Source organism: Telmatherina bonti, assembly GCF_933228915.1.
Source record: "Telmatherina bonti genome assembly, chromosome: 17".
NCBI lineage: Eukaryota > Metazoa > Chordata > Actinopteri > Atheriniformes > Telmatherinidae > Telmatherina > Telmatherina bonti.
Window position 1 is genome coordinate 16617606 of NC_136615.1, and position 15924 is coordinate 16633529.

Genomic DNA, 15924 nt, shown 5'->3' on the forward strand with positions numbered 1-15924 from the left:
TTAGCTCATTTGACTAAAATGTCCTTTTTCTTAAATAAAGTTTCCTTCATTATGACTTTTTATGTTGCTTTGTTTGTATTTTTAGTGGTTGATCTGACGGCTTCCTTTGAGAAAGACAATTTTTCCCCTCTCCAGACATGTTATTTGGCCTGGGAAAATAGCTAGATTTGTCCCAAAATCCCACCTGATGCCTGAAGAGAAGTGGAGACCGCTGAGAGTTCAGCAGACTCAGGGTTTGATCCCTGCATGAGTCTTAAACCAGTACAGTACCAGTGCAGCAACCCTCAGATGCTGTTGGTCTGCAAAAAACTGCATCGCCATTACAGTAGAAATGAATGCGTGACAATCACAAAATATTTCATTTGTTTGTACTTTCAAAGCTCCACATCCTACTGTTTAGAAGATTCCTCCCAAAACATAAACTATCATCATCTGGAAAAGACTCCTGTGATATAAATGTATTTTAGTGAATTTCTTCCTGACTACTAGTCATTACTTGTATTGCAATAGCTGTCACGTCCTACGAACATATGTTTGTTACTTACTGCTGCATAAGGAGTGGTCAGCTCATTGGAGACCCTTTTCACTGATTGCTTTTTGTTCCAAGAGCTTGTACCATTTGACAATAGCTCATTCAGAAGGAAGAGAAATGCCTTGTGTTGGAGAATCAGCAAAACCAGTTCAGTTAATGACGTAATGTGACGTTAAACCAGAGAACCTCACAGATTGGATATGTGTGAAACAGACAGAAAATAAATTATAATTACTAATTTACATTTCCTGAATTCCACTTTCATGTTTTTTGTTTTTGGTTTGGTTTTTGTTTTACATCCGTTATTGTACACAAGAGTGTGCTGTGGCTCAAGTTGTGACTGCTAGTACAATAAAAACAAACAGTTTCAAGCTGAAATATAACAGTGTCCCCTACAAATACATTTTTATTGGAAGTCAAATTAAAATATGAAGCACAACAAATGGATAAAATACTTAGTATTGGTATAGTTTATGATTATAACTATTGAAAGCTGTAATGCATAGTTTCCTTGAGATACATACTCCACATTAATAAAAGAAATCAGAGTCAGAATATGTTATGTACTCTAGAAATAATCTGCTTTCCAAGGCAAACTGGGTGGTTAGAAAATAATTCAGATGGTTTGAGCATTTCTGGGAAGTGCTGATGTGAGACAACAGTTTGAGCCAGTAAAGTCACAACATTCAGTAGTGGAAGGTGTGTTCAGGTGGGTAACACCAGCAATGTAAAAACAAACCATTACAAGTAAAACCTTTAAGAAGCAGTTCTGTGTGAACAACTTATTGTTGTTAGTAGATATGAACCATTTTATTTACAGTTTCATGGAAGCTAACGTTTTGTTTGTTTTTTTTTATTTTAGGGCTTTTTCTCCGTTTTTGAGTGAGATATTTGATCATTTGTACATTTATTGGAGTAATGTAGAAAGTTTCTAAGGGAAAAAATACATATATTTGGCATATGTATAAGCAATTTAATTATCTGAAATGTGATCCCCCGCTGCCCATTGCTGTTCGAAAAAATGTCAGTAGCCCAACACACTGTGAACTTTTTAAGTTTCTTGTAAGAACATGTTACATTATTCACTGTGTCAAATCTTCATCTAATGAAACCACAGCAAGAATACGATGCATTCATGTAAACAGAAAGTGTTTATTTCTGCATAAGTCAGGTATGCTGTCGCAGTTTGTGCAGAATACAAATTGCTGACTGTGAACAGTAAGACTGTAACATTTCAGTGTGTGACATTTTCAGATTTAATGCCATTTGGATCCTTGATTTTTAGAATCAATGCTCCACGTCAAACATCAAAGATTTACTGTGTATATAATGAAAAACTTCTTACAACAGACGGTCAATTTCTTCTATCAAAAAAGTATAAAAGTCAAACAAGGAGGCTGTGAAGAAGCAAACGTCTCAAATATCAGTCTGCCACTTTGTCACTTAGAATTGACCAGCAGGCCTCATACACAGGTTTATTGTTCCAAACAAGCAGTGCTTTCAAGACATTTGTTGCAGCCCAAACATCCTCAGACTGTGGTAACCAATGAGCTTCATCCCCTTGTAGACTCTGTAAGCACTCATCACAAGCAGGCGAAACCGTGAGGGAGGCAGGCGCTGTGAAATCTTTACTTCATGGTCCATCAAACACACCATGTTACAAGTGACACAGTTTCCCATTTGTTTATGAACGTTTCAGTGTCATAGGCGTGCTCCACCTGGACTGGGGACTAGTTCGTTCCAGATTTAGCAAGTCCTCAGACCTGTGTGACCGTCACAGCTTTCCTGCAGAGGGGAAAACACAGCTGTACTGTGCAGGCAGCCAAGGATGCATACAGAAAAGAATTTACGTTTGTACGCCAGAATCTTACTAAATGTTTACACTGATGAAGGCAAACAGGATGGTTCCAAACCTGTAAAGCCTTCAGTCTTGCATCTGACAGAAATGGAAACATTGAGGCTAAATAAGGCTCCACGTTCTGTTTTAATACTTGATACGTGCATGTAACTCTTAATTTCTAGAGAATAGCATTAATGTCTGTGGAAACATCACAAGACAAACAACGCTGTGAAAAGAACATGTAAGATGCAAGTATTTGCCGTTCTGTTTGGTGAATATGGTTAATCATGTTAGATGTGACAAAGTTAAAAGCTCTTGGTAGTGAGTCATTTGTTAGCAAAAGGTACTTCAAAGAATCCTGATCACTGTTTGCAAAAGGCTATTTTATAATCGTTGCAGGTCAAAAACCAACTGCAGAACACCAACAACTACCTAAATAAAACTCAACTTGTTATATTTGCCTTTAGATGCACAGGAAAAGTGCAAACTAGCAAAGACGTTTGACCTCTCGCTAACAGCCAAACATGGAGGGCAGGTTAAAACTGGTGCATGTGATGCAAGTCAATCCAAGCGACTGCACAATTATGTTTATGAGGGTCTGAAAAACCACACCGAACGTAGACCTACCCAGGCCTTCTGCCATCTTTTAAGCAGTTGCTCATGTTCTGTGAGTGCACTTCTCCACTGGTTCAAGTCTCTGGATGGAATGTTCTCATCTGTCAAATGACATCATTTATAGAAATAAAGCATTTAATTATCAAGCTCTATACTCAAAGCAGCGACAGGCAAGCCCAGGCATTTAACTCTATAACGCTGCGGCGTGTGTGAGTGCTTCACATCCAAAATGTTGTAAACATGAGATGTTTTCACAGCCGTGTAAAAGCAGGTCCAGATACCTCCAATAGTGAGGTGGAGGTCAACCTCAGACATGTCATTTCCTGTGCTGGCCTCAGCAACACAGTGGTAGCGGGCATCTTTGATCAGCGGCCCCTCTTGGAGCCAGCTGCTCACTAGCACCTCCTTCTGACCCAGCGGCAGGCGATACTCCATGATGGGGGTGTCCAGGCTGTGCCCATTTATTAGCCAGTGAATATGGACATCGCTTGGACCTGAAATGGAAATATTTTTTTCTTTTTTTTTTTTTTGACTAGGTCTACTTGGGGGCATTTGGTATTATGAACATTTCCAGAGGTTTGAATATACATGCAGATAGAAAATGATGTTACAGTTGCATGCAAATGTCTCTTCATGTTTGGACAAAATGCTTTTTGTCTTCAAACAAAAAAAAAAAAAAAGTTAACTTTTACTCATATTTTACTTTTCCTCTTTTATGGTTTGCATTGCATAAAAATGTGAAAAGCCTGAAGCAAGACAGCTGCATGGTTACGGCTTTGCAACACCTCCTTTGGCAAGCGCAGCCTGTAAAAGCATTTGGTTTTCATTCAAAAGCTTGTACTTCTGTGGTCTTGCACACACACACACACACACCTGTGTTTTAGTCTATAAAAAGCTTTTAATCAATGACCATTTGCTCTGCATGGACCACAGCAAACATCCATGATTTTCAGATATTTTTCAGCTGAATTGCCTTTTTCAAAGACTATGCAAAGTTGATTCCATGTTCAAACCATCAAATCAAATCCATCATTCGCTTAACGTGTGCAACTGACTGCAGAAAACAAAAATACACCTTCAGCTCACAACAGCAGGAGGTAAAATCTTCACATTCAATTATGAACAGGAAGTTTGAAGTTGACTTTGTTTTTAGAAGTTGAGATTTTTTGCATGGAAAATTGTGTAGAAAAGACAGGACAGTTTATCTGACCCATCTGTGATGGGAAGTTATGCAGGTGTGGCTGCACAGTTAAACATTTCCCTACCTCCCTGGGGTCTGCTCAAGCTTCCTGAAAGTTATACACAGTCTAACAGGTTTGATTAGCCTTTGGAGTAATCACATAAGAACTCCTTTTGTAATGTTCTTTTGGTCCACCGGGCAATTTTACCTCCATTATTGTTAGACATTTTTTTAAAATATTAAAACCTTAATGAGCCTGACGAGTAGTTATGTTTATCTTTGCTCCATGTACAATTATTTCAAATCAATAGAAATCTGCAAGGAGGGGCTCAAATCTACTAAACACTGGGTCAAGTTCAGAGGCACCAAGATGTTCAAAAAGCTTTGAAACTTTCATATTGCTGCCTTTTTTAAAGAAAAAAAAAAAAAAAAAAGATAATTATTAAGGTGCAGCAGAGGCCTTGGGATCTTATAGAACCTGAAGTATTTTCAGATGCTTTTATTCCCTTTTACCTCTTATTAAGAACTGTTCAAACAAAACCTGCATCTTGCTGCACTGTTGATCTTTGAAACTTTTTAATATTTGAACGTTTTTACTTGCTTCACAATGAAATGAAGGTGCAATTTCAAACCCCACACAGTCATTTTTTTTTTTTTAAAAGTCGCTGTAAACGGGAAAAAAAAAGAAAACAAAATCGTAATTGAAAACATTTGACGTTTATTTCTCCTAGCAAGAACCACAGTGGCAAAAATGTACCCCTAGATTTATGTACATCTTCAAAACGTATTTTTATATATACAAATATATTTACAAACGTTTACAGGCACACAAAAACCCCAGATCACTGACAGCTGAACAGACTTTAATTTGGATAAATGAAGTAATTCTGAACATCCTGTATAAAAAGGATCCACCTCTAAATTTCATGTCTCCAAGTGCGGTGACAATAACTTACGAAAATGGTACCTTGTATTGACAGAACAGCGAGACCACACTTAGCCCCATTTGTGTCTTTTTAAACATTCATTGTGTTGGAGTTTAGTTCTCCACAAGCCAAATACCTGAAAGCAAAGGCCTGACTTGTTACAAATAAATCCAGGAACTCTCTTGGTTAGTGTGTGTTTGAGTGGTTGGTAACATGCAAGGTAGAAAGAGGATGGAATGAGAAATGGAAGGGTTAAAGAAAAGGCAAAGATTTCCAAACCAAGCGCATGTCCCTGAGCGAGGGGGAAGTCTGAGGAGTTGGGTCAAAGTCACAGGCACCACTCACCCAGGGCAAGGCAGAAGAGCAGGAAAGCCTCCTGGGCATGAACTCCCCATGCCTGGTCCTTCAGCAGGGGAGGCAGCAGTCTCACCTCTGCCTCTCGAGCTCCCACATTCTGGGGCTTGGTAGAAGAAGAAGAAGAGGAGGAGGAGGAAGGGAAGGCAGAGCGAGAGCTACTTCCAGAAGAGAGCGGGAAGGATGAAGTGTCGACAGAAGAGGCAGCTGTGAGAAGGGGTGATGGGGGGGAAAAAGTGTTGAGAAAAATCTAAACGAGAGTGACATGCAAAGAAAGCTAAAGAATGATCTAAGTCAGGGCTGTTGCAATAAATTAAAAAAAAGAGGAAGATCACAACTACATATGGAATACCACAGATCTGCAAACTTAAATAATTAAATGAAAATGTTAGAAAACTTAAAATTTAATAAAAAACAATAAAAAATGAAAACTTCAGATTTTCCAGGGCTCTACTATCAAGCTTCAGGTCAAACTGTACAACTCTATTTTATAAACAGATGATTTAATGAAGGTTAACACACAGGATCCATCAGGAATGTTGCCTTCACACGTAGGAATAAAAATAAAAAAATAAACGAGTGCAGCAGTGCTACTTCTCACAAGTCAGTGGTTTGATACATTCCAGTATTTAATCAAGCCATCCACCACGTGTCCACTTCTTTTCCTCTCCTCTGATCTTCAAATTATGCCACAGAATCTGAAGATCGGGTGCTGCAGATGACAACACAGTACGGCAAAGCAAAGCTGTAGCGTACACAGCAACTCTTCCCTGAGAAATCACTATAATGCTGAAGCTTTTACCGTCAACTAGATGGCGAAACAAAAAAGCTGCGAATGCTTCGACAGATTATTTTCACACAGGCTGTACAGAAATATCACTCCAATTTGGAAAACATCAGAGTAACTTACCAATTTGGTAAACAATGTTTCCAATTTGGAAGGTAAGAAATAGCTTTTCTTGCTGGCCTAAGCTGAAAGGATGCAGTTTCCTTGGAGACGAGATTTGCTTGATCATCACCCTAAATCAGACTGCAGGAGTTAAAGCTTCATAGCTAAGCAGGAATGCTTGACTAAAGCCTTGTGACCATTAAACTTAGCTTAATGCCACACACTGGACACACTTCCAGCAAGCAAGAGCTTCAACACACACAGACAGAAGCAGTTTATGGCGAACAGCAAGGGTCATCTGCATCTGCAAACTGGATGGACTGGGATTCACAGTCCACATCAAAAGGTTTCTCCTGTGATGGGCTGTCGCCTCCAAAGCTATGAGAGGGGACTTGGCCGTTGCCGCACTCGGGTTCGGTCTCGTATCCTGTGTCGCGAAGCGCCCGCAGCTTTTGTGTGGTTTGACTTCCGTTGTGCGTCGGCTGCTCAGTCATGTTGACCTTGTCCATGGTGGACGCTTCCATCAAGCCCGCTTCGCAGGCTCTGTACTCAGGCTGATGGGGACTCTTGTGGCTGCCCAGCAGAGCCGCTCGCAGCCTCAGGCAGGGAGCTGGAAGGTACTGCATGTGGCAGTTGTACACCATCGCAGCCAGGAAGAGGAGGAAAAACAGGAGAAAGAGGAAGAGGAGGGCCATGCTGTTGTTGTGCTGCAGATATTCAGCTGAAGGGTCCTGGCTGTCTGGATGGGGAACGACGGGGTTTGGAGGAAGGTACTGATTTGGTTGGTTGATTGTGCTGCTGGGAGGCGGGGTTAGTGAGGAGTCAGTTTGGGGTGGGGAGGTGAGGAGGATCGTGGCTGTGAAGCTGGCCGAAGTTAGTAGGGCTCTGTCTGTCTTTACGTTACCTTCAGCTGCATGTGTGCTACTTTTCTCCTGGTTGCCAAGCGTGGTGGCCACGGGGCTTGCCTGAGGTGGGGGTCTGGGTGGAAGATCCAGAGTCAGGATGTATCCAGCCAGGAGGCGGCTGAAGTTCTTTCCAACGGCAGGAGCCCACTCTACAGACCAGCACTCGTAGTGACCTTGATCCTCAGGAGCCACGCTGTAAATGAGGAGCCCATTTTCAGCTATGAAGTGGAAGCGAGAGGCCTCAGTGAGAAGTGAGCCATTAGATTTCCACATCACATTGGCCACGTTGGAGTTTATCAGGCAGGGCAGCTCAGCAGAGCTCCCCGGTTTCACGGTCACACGCCGGTAGTCCTTCTGAGACACAGCTGGCACTAAGAGACAAACAGTAAGAGAAAAAAACAACAACTTTTGGATCAAACATCTCTAGCAAAGTCGACTTATAGTTAAGTGTTTCAAATAAGAGAAAAATAATGCGTCTGGGTTAGACAATGGTCAGCCAATGAAAAGCATTCAAATCACGGTATGTTTTTAAAAAAGTGAATATCATGAATGATATTTCTTACCTCCTCCAAGGAGGTTATTATATCTGTTTGTTAGCAACTTTACACAAAAACTACTGGGCAGATTTTTTTTTTTTTTTCCCAAGAATGGGTCTTTGTCTGACTTAGATAACATTTTATTTGTGGGTGAGGGAATTGTGAAAACAAAGAATTTAAAAGGATTCTTCTAAATATGTGTGAAAATGAGCTGCTTGGAGGTCTGCACTCTCTAGAGTACTTTTCCAGTAATTACAAATCATCAAGACAAGACCTATAGCACAGGTGTCAAACTCCAGTCCTCGAGGGCCGGTATCCTGTAGCTTTTTGTTGTCTCCATGCTCCAACACACCTGACTGAAATTAACAAGTAGGTCAACAAGAAGCAGCTGGATCCGTTTCATTTGAGTCAGGTGTGCTGGTAGAGGGAAACAACAAAGACCTGCCAGATACCGGCCCTTGAGGACTGGAGTTTGACACCCCTGACTTACAGCAAGACAGTGAAATATACAGTGGAATTAAAACTAATACTGTTCGCTTTCAGTTCATGTTCTGAAGCCTGTTGCCTCCTACCTGAAGGACACTGATCTGCATCACCATTCAGACTCTGGATTAGCCTCCTGCAACAAAACCGTGACTTTAATGAGTGTTAACTTGATACAAACTGTACATACTGAGACGTCTAGCATTACACAGTAAAACAGGTCAAACTAGAAAGTATCAGGGCCGATGTCTTTTCACGGATATAATGTACGAGTAGAGTACTGGTATGTAGAATGGTGATTAAAAAAAAGAGTGAATGTTGCAAATCCAGCTTGATGTTAAGTTACCTGATCTGTTGGCTGGAAGATTTACGGATATTGCGACAAATGGCGTCTTTAGGGTCCCATGCACAGTAGGGGTCCCGTGCCAGGATGCAGTCATCACAGGATGAATACTTGCTGCAGAAAGCTGTGGGTGACTGGACGACACCGGAGTCTGCGCCAGCGTACAGAGATTGTGTCTAAGGACATGTAAACAGGCAGAGAGAAGCATGCAGACGCATACTTTGTTATTAAGCAATCTATGACCTATATTTACAAAACTTAAATGAGCCCTAAGACACAAATAGAAACAAGACATGATCATTTTAAACTAATGTGTGAAGATCACAGCTTGATAACTGGTTATGTTCAGTTACATCAATGTTAGAGAAAGGACCAACTTATTCATAAAAACTGAACAGATTAATAGCTTTTATAATGGTGTTACAAAATGGTATTTTTAGGTCTGAGTTACAGCTCCTGCGACAGAGAAAAATAAGCTCTTAAAGAAATGCAGGTATCAGCAAACTACTAAAATGTTTTATATATTCTCACAGTCCCAAGAACGGCCTGAAAAGCATGTATTCTGCTAATTTTGCAATTATGCAATTTTCTAAGTCACTTCTTATCATGAGCTTTCTAACAAGGATAAAATCTAGCAATGTGACAATGTGAAAAATAACAAAGATGCTACACGCATGTGAATAAAATCAGCAGACAGAAAGCCTGCAAGGTGCCTTACTTCCTCTGCTTTGTAGCCATGGAAATATTTCAGTGCTGCACATATATTCACTGGTACACATAAAACAATGCTAGTTGTTCCTTCATGTCAGAGGTTCTGATCATGGCCAAAATAACTGCTTGCCACAATTAAAACAGACTATTAAAGTACCCTCACACAGAAAGCAAAACATCTGAGACCAGAAAAAATTAAAACGACCCAACCAGATTAGCTTTTGTTTGTTTCAATTACAAATGTTTTCACTCTCCTACTTCAGTAGTCACTCGTTGCATTCTTGCTCTGAATTGGTTGCCAACATTGTGACCATCAACATTTTGACCCAAACACAACTGTATATCTGTCCCTTGTTAATAACTTGTTCTTTCTTTATTGAATAAAGTGTTACTCTCTACAGTTGCTTTCATGTACAGCCAAAATGCAGAACTTACCTCTGGGGAAAGAAGCAGATTTTTGATTGGTTCAGAGTTCTTCAGAAGCTGAATCTCCTCCACAATATGAACCTCTCCTTCAAACACCACCGACTTGTACAAAACACCTTTATCTACAGGCGCAAAAAAAAAAAAAAAAAAGCCATAGGTTATTTTGTCAAAGGGAGCCAGCAGATGGAAGATGTTTCTGTTAAAACATGGCTTTTAGAAAAGTTTATTGTTAATTTACCATCAAGATTAAAATTCTACAAAAAAAACTTGCAACTCTTTTCCAGAATTTTGAAAAAGACACTGAAACAGCTCGGTTACAGATGAACAACGTGGGTCAATAAACCCGATAATGCTGAATTTAAATGAAAGCCCTTCGCATGCAACACATTAATAGTAATAGATGACTTATTACCTGTCCCAGTGAACATAACATCATAAATGTTATTGTCAAGCGCTTGCACTCTTTCCACCACGATTTGAGTGTAATTGACATCTTTGGTGATGAGGCGAGGCCTGTTGCCGATGGGCAGGACGGGATCCTCCAGCAAGGGATGGTCCTTAACAAACTGAAGGGTTTTGTCTGGCAAGTGGAGCGAGCTGCTGATGTTTTGCTGTCGCATCAGGTTGTTTACACACTGGTGCAGAAGAAAGAAAGGATGGGGTAAAATATTTAGGATATATATATATATATAAGTATAATTGAACAAAACTTTTTCACCATTTTATGCAAGTAATGTGATCATTAGATGAAATATTAATGATAAATCATGCCTTAAGGCACTTACTGCTCCAGGACGTGGAGAAGGTGTGATGCCATTATATCGCACCCACTTGGTGTGAGATTGCTCCACTGTGGCCTTCTGCATATACTTTCCTTTGGAAAAGACTTCTTCCACAGCAGACATGTTGTAGGCGCATACAGCTGATAAACCCACATTTCCCCTGCAGAAGTGAGGGCAGGAGATGAAACGGTTGGGCGAGGCGGAGTGACAAGACACCAAACAAGAGACTGAAAGGTGAACTTAAGGTCCTGCATCATACTGTAGAGCTGAAAAAAGCTTTCTGATTCATGTTCCTGTCCAGACATGTTCCTTACCACTGAGAGGTAAAGACGCCGTAGAAGACCGTGTCTCTCCAGTCTGTCCCCCTCAGGATGAAAACATCATGAACCACGTTAAAAACGAAATTGAGCTCAGGCATAGAGCACACCAGCTTGGCTTTCAGAAAAGATGTCCATTTTTTTTGCAGAGTGCGTTCCCCTCCGAGATCTCCCTGTCAAGAAATATTGCAAACAAAAGAATGTGAGGAAAATAAAATCAAAAGAGCCGAAAGAACTATTATATAACATTTGTACTACTTACTACCATTACTTAGTAAAGGACAAGTTTTATTTTAAAACTTCATGCCTTATGTAGAATTAGGATAGTTTTTATTTATTAAGTCTGGAGCAAAGTTTTTTTCTGCTTGCATCATAATTTCAATGTGCATGCCATGTCTAACAAATATCTGCAATGTTTGCTATATTTACTCGTGGACATGTGAGTCGAGCTTTTTCATGCCCAAGCCAAAGATTATGAGCTCAGTTTAGATTAAAAGAGAAGGAAAGGACGAACAAAGGTATGCACCAAAAAACAACAGGGGAACAGGGGCTAAAGAGGGATGCTGCTGGCTTGTACAGATGGTGTACCGACCTTACAGACGCGAGCCACACGGGGGATCAGCAGCTTGCCAAAGAATTCATATTCCACTGACACCTCAGTGAAGAAGTAGTAGATTCTGTCATCCTCGCCATCTGCTTTGTTTTTCCCTTCTCTGATCACATCAGCAAAGACAAAACTGGGTTCTGCAATGAGGCAAAAAGTGTTAGGAGAGACGTTTAATTTAATTATGAAAACCTTGCTATATATTTTTTTCTTCTTTACAGAAAGAAACTTTTACTTACAATTAAGTCTAAGTTGTCAAAGTTTATTATATATTTTGGTAACACTGACCAGAAAGTATTTTAACTTGGTCTGAGGAATTCTAAAAATGAATCAGCGAGAGCCTGTACAACTTTAAGCAGCAACATCCATTGGTTTAAAGGTGAAGCCCATGCTAAAAAGTCTAGAACTGCAGTTCCCCTCTCATCCACTAGGGGCTCCAAAACATAGCAAATTCTTACAGAGTCTCATGTTATAAAGTCCAACTTCACAGCAGAATTAGGAATTTACAGCCCGATTCAAATTACCATTTTTGGTTCAATATGTCAAGATTACCTTCATGACAGCTGTTTTTTTTTTTTGTTTTTTTTTAGAAGTAATTTTATTTAGAATTTTGGCACAATTGTGAGCATGTCTTTTTGATTGACAGGTACCCGATATCCCGCTGCAAGAAGGCAGAATATAGCCCAATTATGTATTTTAGCTGATTAACAGCATCTCCATTAGCCGGTTAGCCTCCATTATTTCCAATTTAGTTCAGTTAGCTCTTAGCTACAGACAGGTCAGAGCATCCACCCTCATACATGTAGCCCTCCTCTAAGCTCTACCTCCGTGCCCAGTTTTTGTATTCTCTGGGGTGACAAGACCCGTAACGCTGCCAAGATGGCGATGGTGGAAACTGCCCAATGAGTTTCACTTCAGCTTTTCAGAAACCTACGGGTGATGGCATAGAGGCTCCATCCAGCTTTTATATACAGTCTATGATTTTACCCATGATGAGACATGTGTCACTACATGAATATAAGAAACTGCATGCTGGATTCCTCTACTGACAAGACAAAGGAAAGAAAGGCTTTTTATTTAACCACATCATGTACACGATGCTCATTAGTAGAGCTTTTGAAATAAGAGCAGTTCTACAACTTGAAATTGAATAAATTGTAAATTAGAGACAAGATCATAAAAATATGTTCTGGTCAGCGCTAAATCTAAATTGTTTTTATAAGTTAAAGCTCAACACTTCTCACATACTGTCTCAACTCACCATTGAGCCATGATGTGGAGTACTCTGTCCTCAGCAGAGAGTGGGATGGGGAATATCTGGAAATAATTGGCTCACTTCCTAAGAAATTATAAGCTGTCCCAGAGTACAATTCTCCATCTGATGGAAAACACAGAATAAAGCAAAGTTACTTTCTCATCCAACAGAAAAAGAAAACTGGAAGTTGTTGCACATCTTATGGGTATACTAAACCAATGAGATAAAACAGTCCTCAACTCACCGACCATGACCGTGGTAAAGCTTTGCGAAGGGTCAAAGGAACACTTCCCTCTGCCATCTTCAGGCTTACCCTCCAAAGTAAAATCACTAAGATTCTGTAAAAGGAAATCACATAGAAATTAAATATGACTGATTAGCAAGTCCTTAAAAATGGTTGTAGGATCAGCTTAGTGTTCTGACTGAAGGGAGGAAAGATCATTAACTTACCAGGTAATCACACTGAGGTTGAAAAGCATGTGTGCCACAGACATAAAGCCGCTCATCACTAACAACTTGCACCACCCGAATGTAGTTTAGACAGTCTCTCTGAAATGTAACAGAATTAATTTATTCTATACCCGAATAAATGTTTCTGACTTTGCCCAAACAAACAAAATAAATAAACAAACCTCTTTTGATTTCCCTTTGAGTATACACATTTTCATGGGGTTCTCAGCAACCATCCACAGAACCTGAAAACAGCAAGACACCCAAAAATGATCAAAAATGTTTTTACTTATTCTTCTTGCTACAGGTGTTACTCCTACTTAAATACCTTCTTGTTTCGGATGGTTACATTCTTCTTGTTGAGCTCAAAGATAGCCTCCCTCGCTCCCACATACAGCGCATCTCTTTCCTCACTCAGCAGTAGTGTTGAGTAGTTGAAGATGCCCGGCTCCGAAAACTCCAACAGATCTAAATCTGAACATTTAAAAAAACATTACATTTGCATCGAAAATACATTTAATTTTATTTTTAAGTTTTTGTTTTTTTTTTGTTTTTTTTTTACATTGGCATGAAATGAGTGTGTCCAGGGAAAATGTCACAACCCACAGGCCAGTTTTACTTTAACATCCTTAAAGGAATTCCATTTCTGAGCATCAATCAGAGAAAAGTTGGCAACTAGTTGGTGAACGTGCTAAACATTCAGCATCTGAGAGTCAGATCTTTCCATCAGTGTTCTTCAGGGACAAAATCACAGCTATAAATAGATTAATATTAAAATGTAATCATGTTTCCTCCAAAAGCAGAAACAGGATGTCCTTCATGTCACCAGTTCTGTGTTTATTCTTCCATCTATAACAAGCTGCTCCATGAGAGGCATGGAAGAGAATGAAGTGCTGCTGGTAACTGGGATTTTCCAGTTTACACATTGAGTAGTGCTGGGAAAGAGATGAAAAGCACGAGCTTGTATTGAGAAGACTTTTATCTTTTGAATGTGCTACTTAAATTGGTAAATGGATTTAACAGCATAGCAGGATAGATGACAAGCTGAAATAGACTTCTTTCAAAAACCAGTGCCAATTAGTACTGGTAGTACTGGTTACACTCATCTAATCAGAGAAGTTGAGTGCAGAAAGCTAACTTCAAAGTTTTTTAACTTGTTTTTTAAATTCCAAGAAATGAACTTCTCTGAACTTGATTTAGACCAATGTTATTCCTAGGGAAAACCCACATTGAACATTTAGTTTTTAGTCTCTAGGAAAGTGACTAAGAACAGCAAAATATAAGGTTAATCTTCTTTGTAGAAGACAAAGACATCTTTGTAGGTGTCATTTTGTGAAAAGTTCAAGCTTTTATCAGCATAAGATAATGACAGCTTTGTTGTTAGACTGTTCCTGCTCCTCCAAATGACCAAAGATTGCAAATATTAGCCATTTTTACAACAATTATAGATGAGGCTTGTTCTAAGATGGACATTAATACTGACTGTGCACTCTGCTATGATCATCATTACACAGCAAACTTGTTGGATGAAAAATAACTTTGCTGCCATATTAAAAGTTTTAAATATCGCACCATGAGCCTTTAAATGTGTTTAACTGCTACATGTATGACACTTAGCATTAACTTGTTGTGCTTCATACTTTGAGTAATGGAAAGTTTGTGTTAGGGTGGTACTGGTTGTGCCAGGAGCAAAAGGATTCAGGTTGCAGATGCAGGTCACAAATACCATAATGATGACAGAAAATACCCTTACTGAGTGCCTGAAACTGTGACTGTGCTACTGTGGGAAGAGAAACTTTCATTAAAACGATAACTTGCTCTCATCATTCGCACACTGAGACAGAGTTACTCAAGCTATTCTTGTAATCGGTGAGACAAACTTCTAATCTCTTAAAATATAAGTCTAATTTCAGAGGTCAAACTCAAAGTCTCATCTCAAAATCAAATTAGAAAACAGATTAAACTAAATATGGTGCTGTTAACTAAAGACATTGAGTTGAAAGGGTTTTTATATATACACACAGGTTTGTTTGTTTGGGTTTTTTTTAAAGAAATTTAGAAGACTAAAAGCACTTGGAGAGAGAAGACCGTCACCAAGCTATTGTAATTTTTTTGCCAAATGTTGTGGGCAATATCTCTAAGTTAGAATTTCTAATGGCAAAATTAACCCTGAAGTCCTGGATCCAAATGGTGATCTGGATCACCCCCAAAATCTAGTCACTTGTTCCTCATTCCACTTTTAAGATTTCCTGAAAATACAATCAAAATCCACGAATAACATCTTTTAGTTATGTCGCTAACAAACAGATAGACGCTCCCTACTACATGACCTTCGCCTTGGTGGAAAGAAAAAAAAAACAAAAAAACAAAGATGTGTACTTTGCAGAAGTACAAAGACCCTTCTAGCCCTTCTACATATAAATGATCTACAATTTGATAGCTTGACATATCTTATATTGAGTAAGTAACCACAATAATTAAGCTTTCACATAATATTGGTTCATTTTTGCACTTTTAATAAACTGCAATTTTTTTCCTCTGTCTCAGAAAACCATCTTACCCTTCTGCTTCCATGAAGTTCGAGGCACAGCGTGGGGTCCATGGGTGGAGACCTCCAGGAGTAGCCCCAGAAACACTCCCAGCACACCAAACCCCATGTTAGACTCTGACAGCTTTGGAACTGTGAAGTTTCCCCTGCAGGAACACACAAAGTTATTTACTGAAACCTGCTTAACAAAGCTTTTCACAGTTCCTCTTGAGCTGATCTTATCACGCA

General features: G+C 39.5%; 2 protein-coding genes across 6 annotated transcripts in view; both read right to left on the reverse strand.

Annotated features, from left to right (window-relative positions):
* Positions 1–1636: 1636 nt before the first annotated feature.
* LOC306768471 (semaphorin-4D-like) overlaps positions 1637–15924 on the reverse strand; it is a gene marked incomplete at its 5' end in the record, with an annotated part of 38630 nt that continues 24342 nt past the window's right edge. For 3 of the 5 annotated variants that reach the window (XM_079256844.1, XM_079256845.1, XM_079256846.1), the window contains 18 exons: positions 1637–2317; positions 3000–3088; positions 3269–3481; positions 5439–5654; positions 7241–7612; positions 8350–8396; positions 8607–8779; positions 9750–9862; positions 10153–10375; positions 10526–10682; positions 10837–11012; positions 11432–11583; positions 12705–12821; positions 12943–13036; positions 13149–13247; positions 13331–13393; positions 13477–13622; positions 15709–15842. In XM_079256844.1, the coding sequence (XP_079112970.1) occupies positions 2279–2317; positions 3000–3088; positions 3269–3481; positions 5439–5654; positions 7241–7612; positions 8350–8396; positions 8607–8779; positions 9750–9862; positions 10153–10375; positions 10526–10682; positions 10837–11012; positions 11432–11583; positions 12705–12821; positions 12943–13036; positions 13149–13247; positions 13331–13393; positions 13477–13622; positions 15709–15842 (2623 nt within the window). In that variant the 3' untranslated portion in view covers positions 1637–2278. The remainder of the gene's footprint in view (positions 2318–2999; positions 3089–3268; positions 3482–5438; positions 5655–7240; positions 7613–8349; positions 8397–8606; positions 8780–9749; positions 9863–10152; positions 10376–10525; positions 10683–10836; positions 11013–11431; positions 11584–12704; positions 12822–12942; positions 13037–13148; positions 13248–13330; positions 13394–13476; positions 13623–15708; positions 15843–15924) is intronic. The other 2 variants (XM_079256847.1, XM_079256848.1) reach the window with 1 other exon arrangement.
* Positions 6612–7235, reverse strand: LOC306768562 (semaphorin-4D-like; the record flags this gene model as incomplete). Its single annotated transcript, XM_079256970.1, has 1 exon — positions 6612–7235. A coding segment is annotated over one exon (624 nt), but the record flags the coding sequence as incomplete, so codon positions are not given.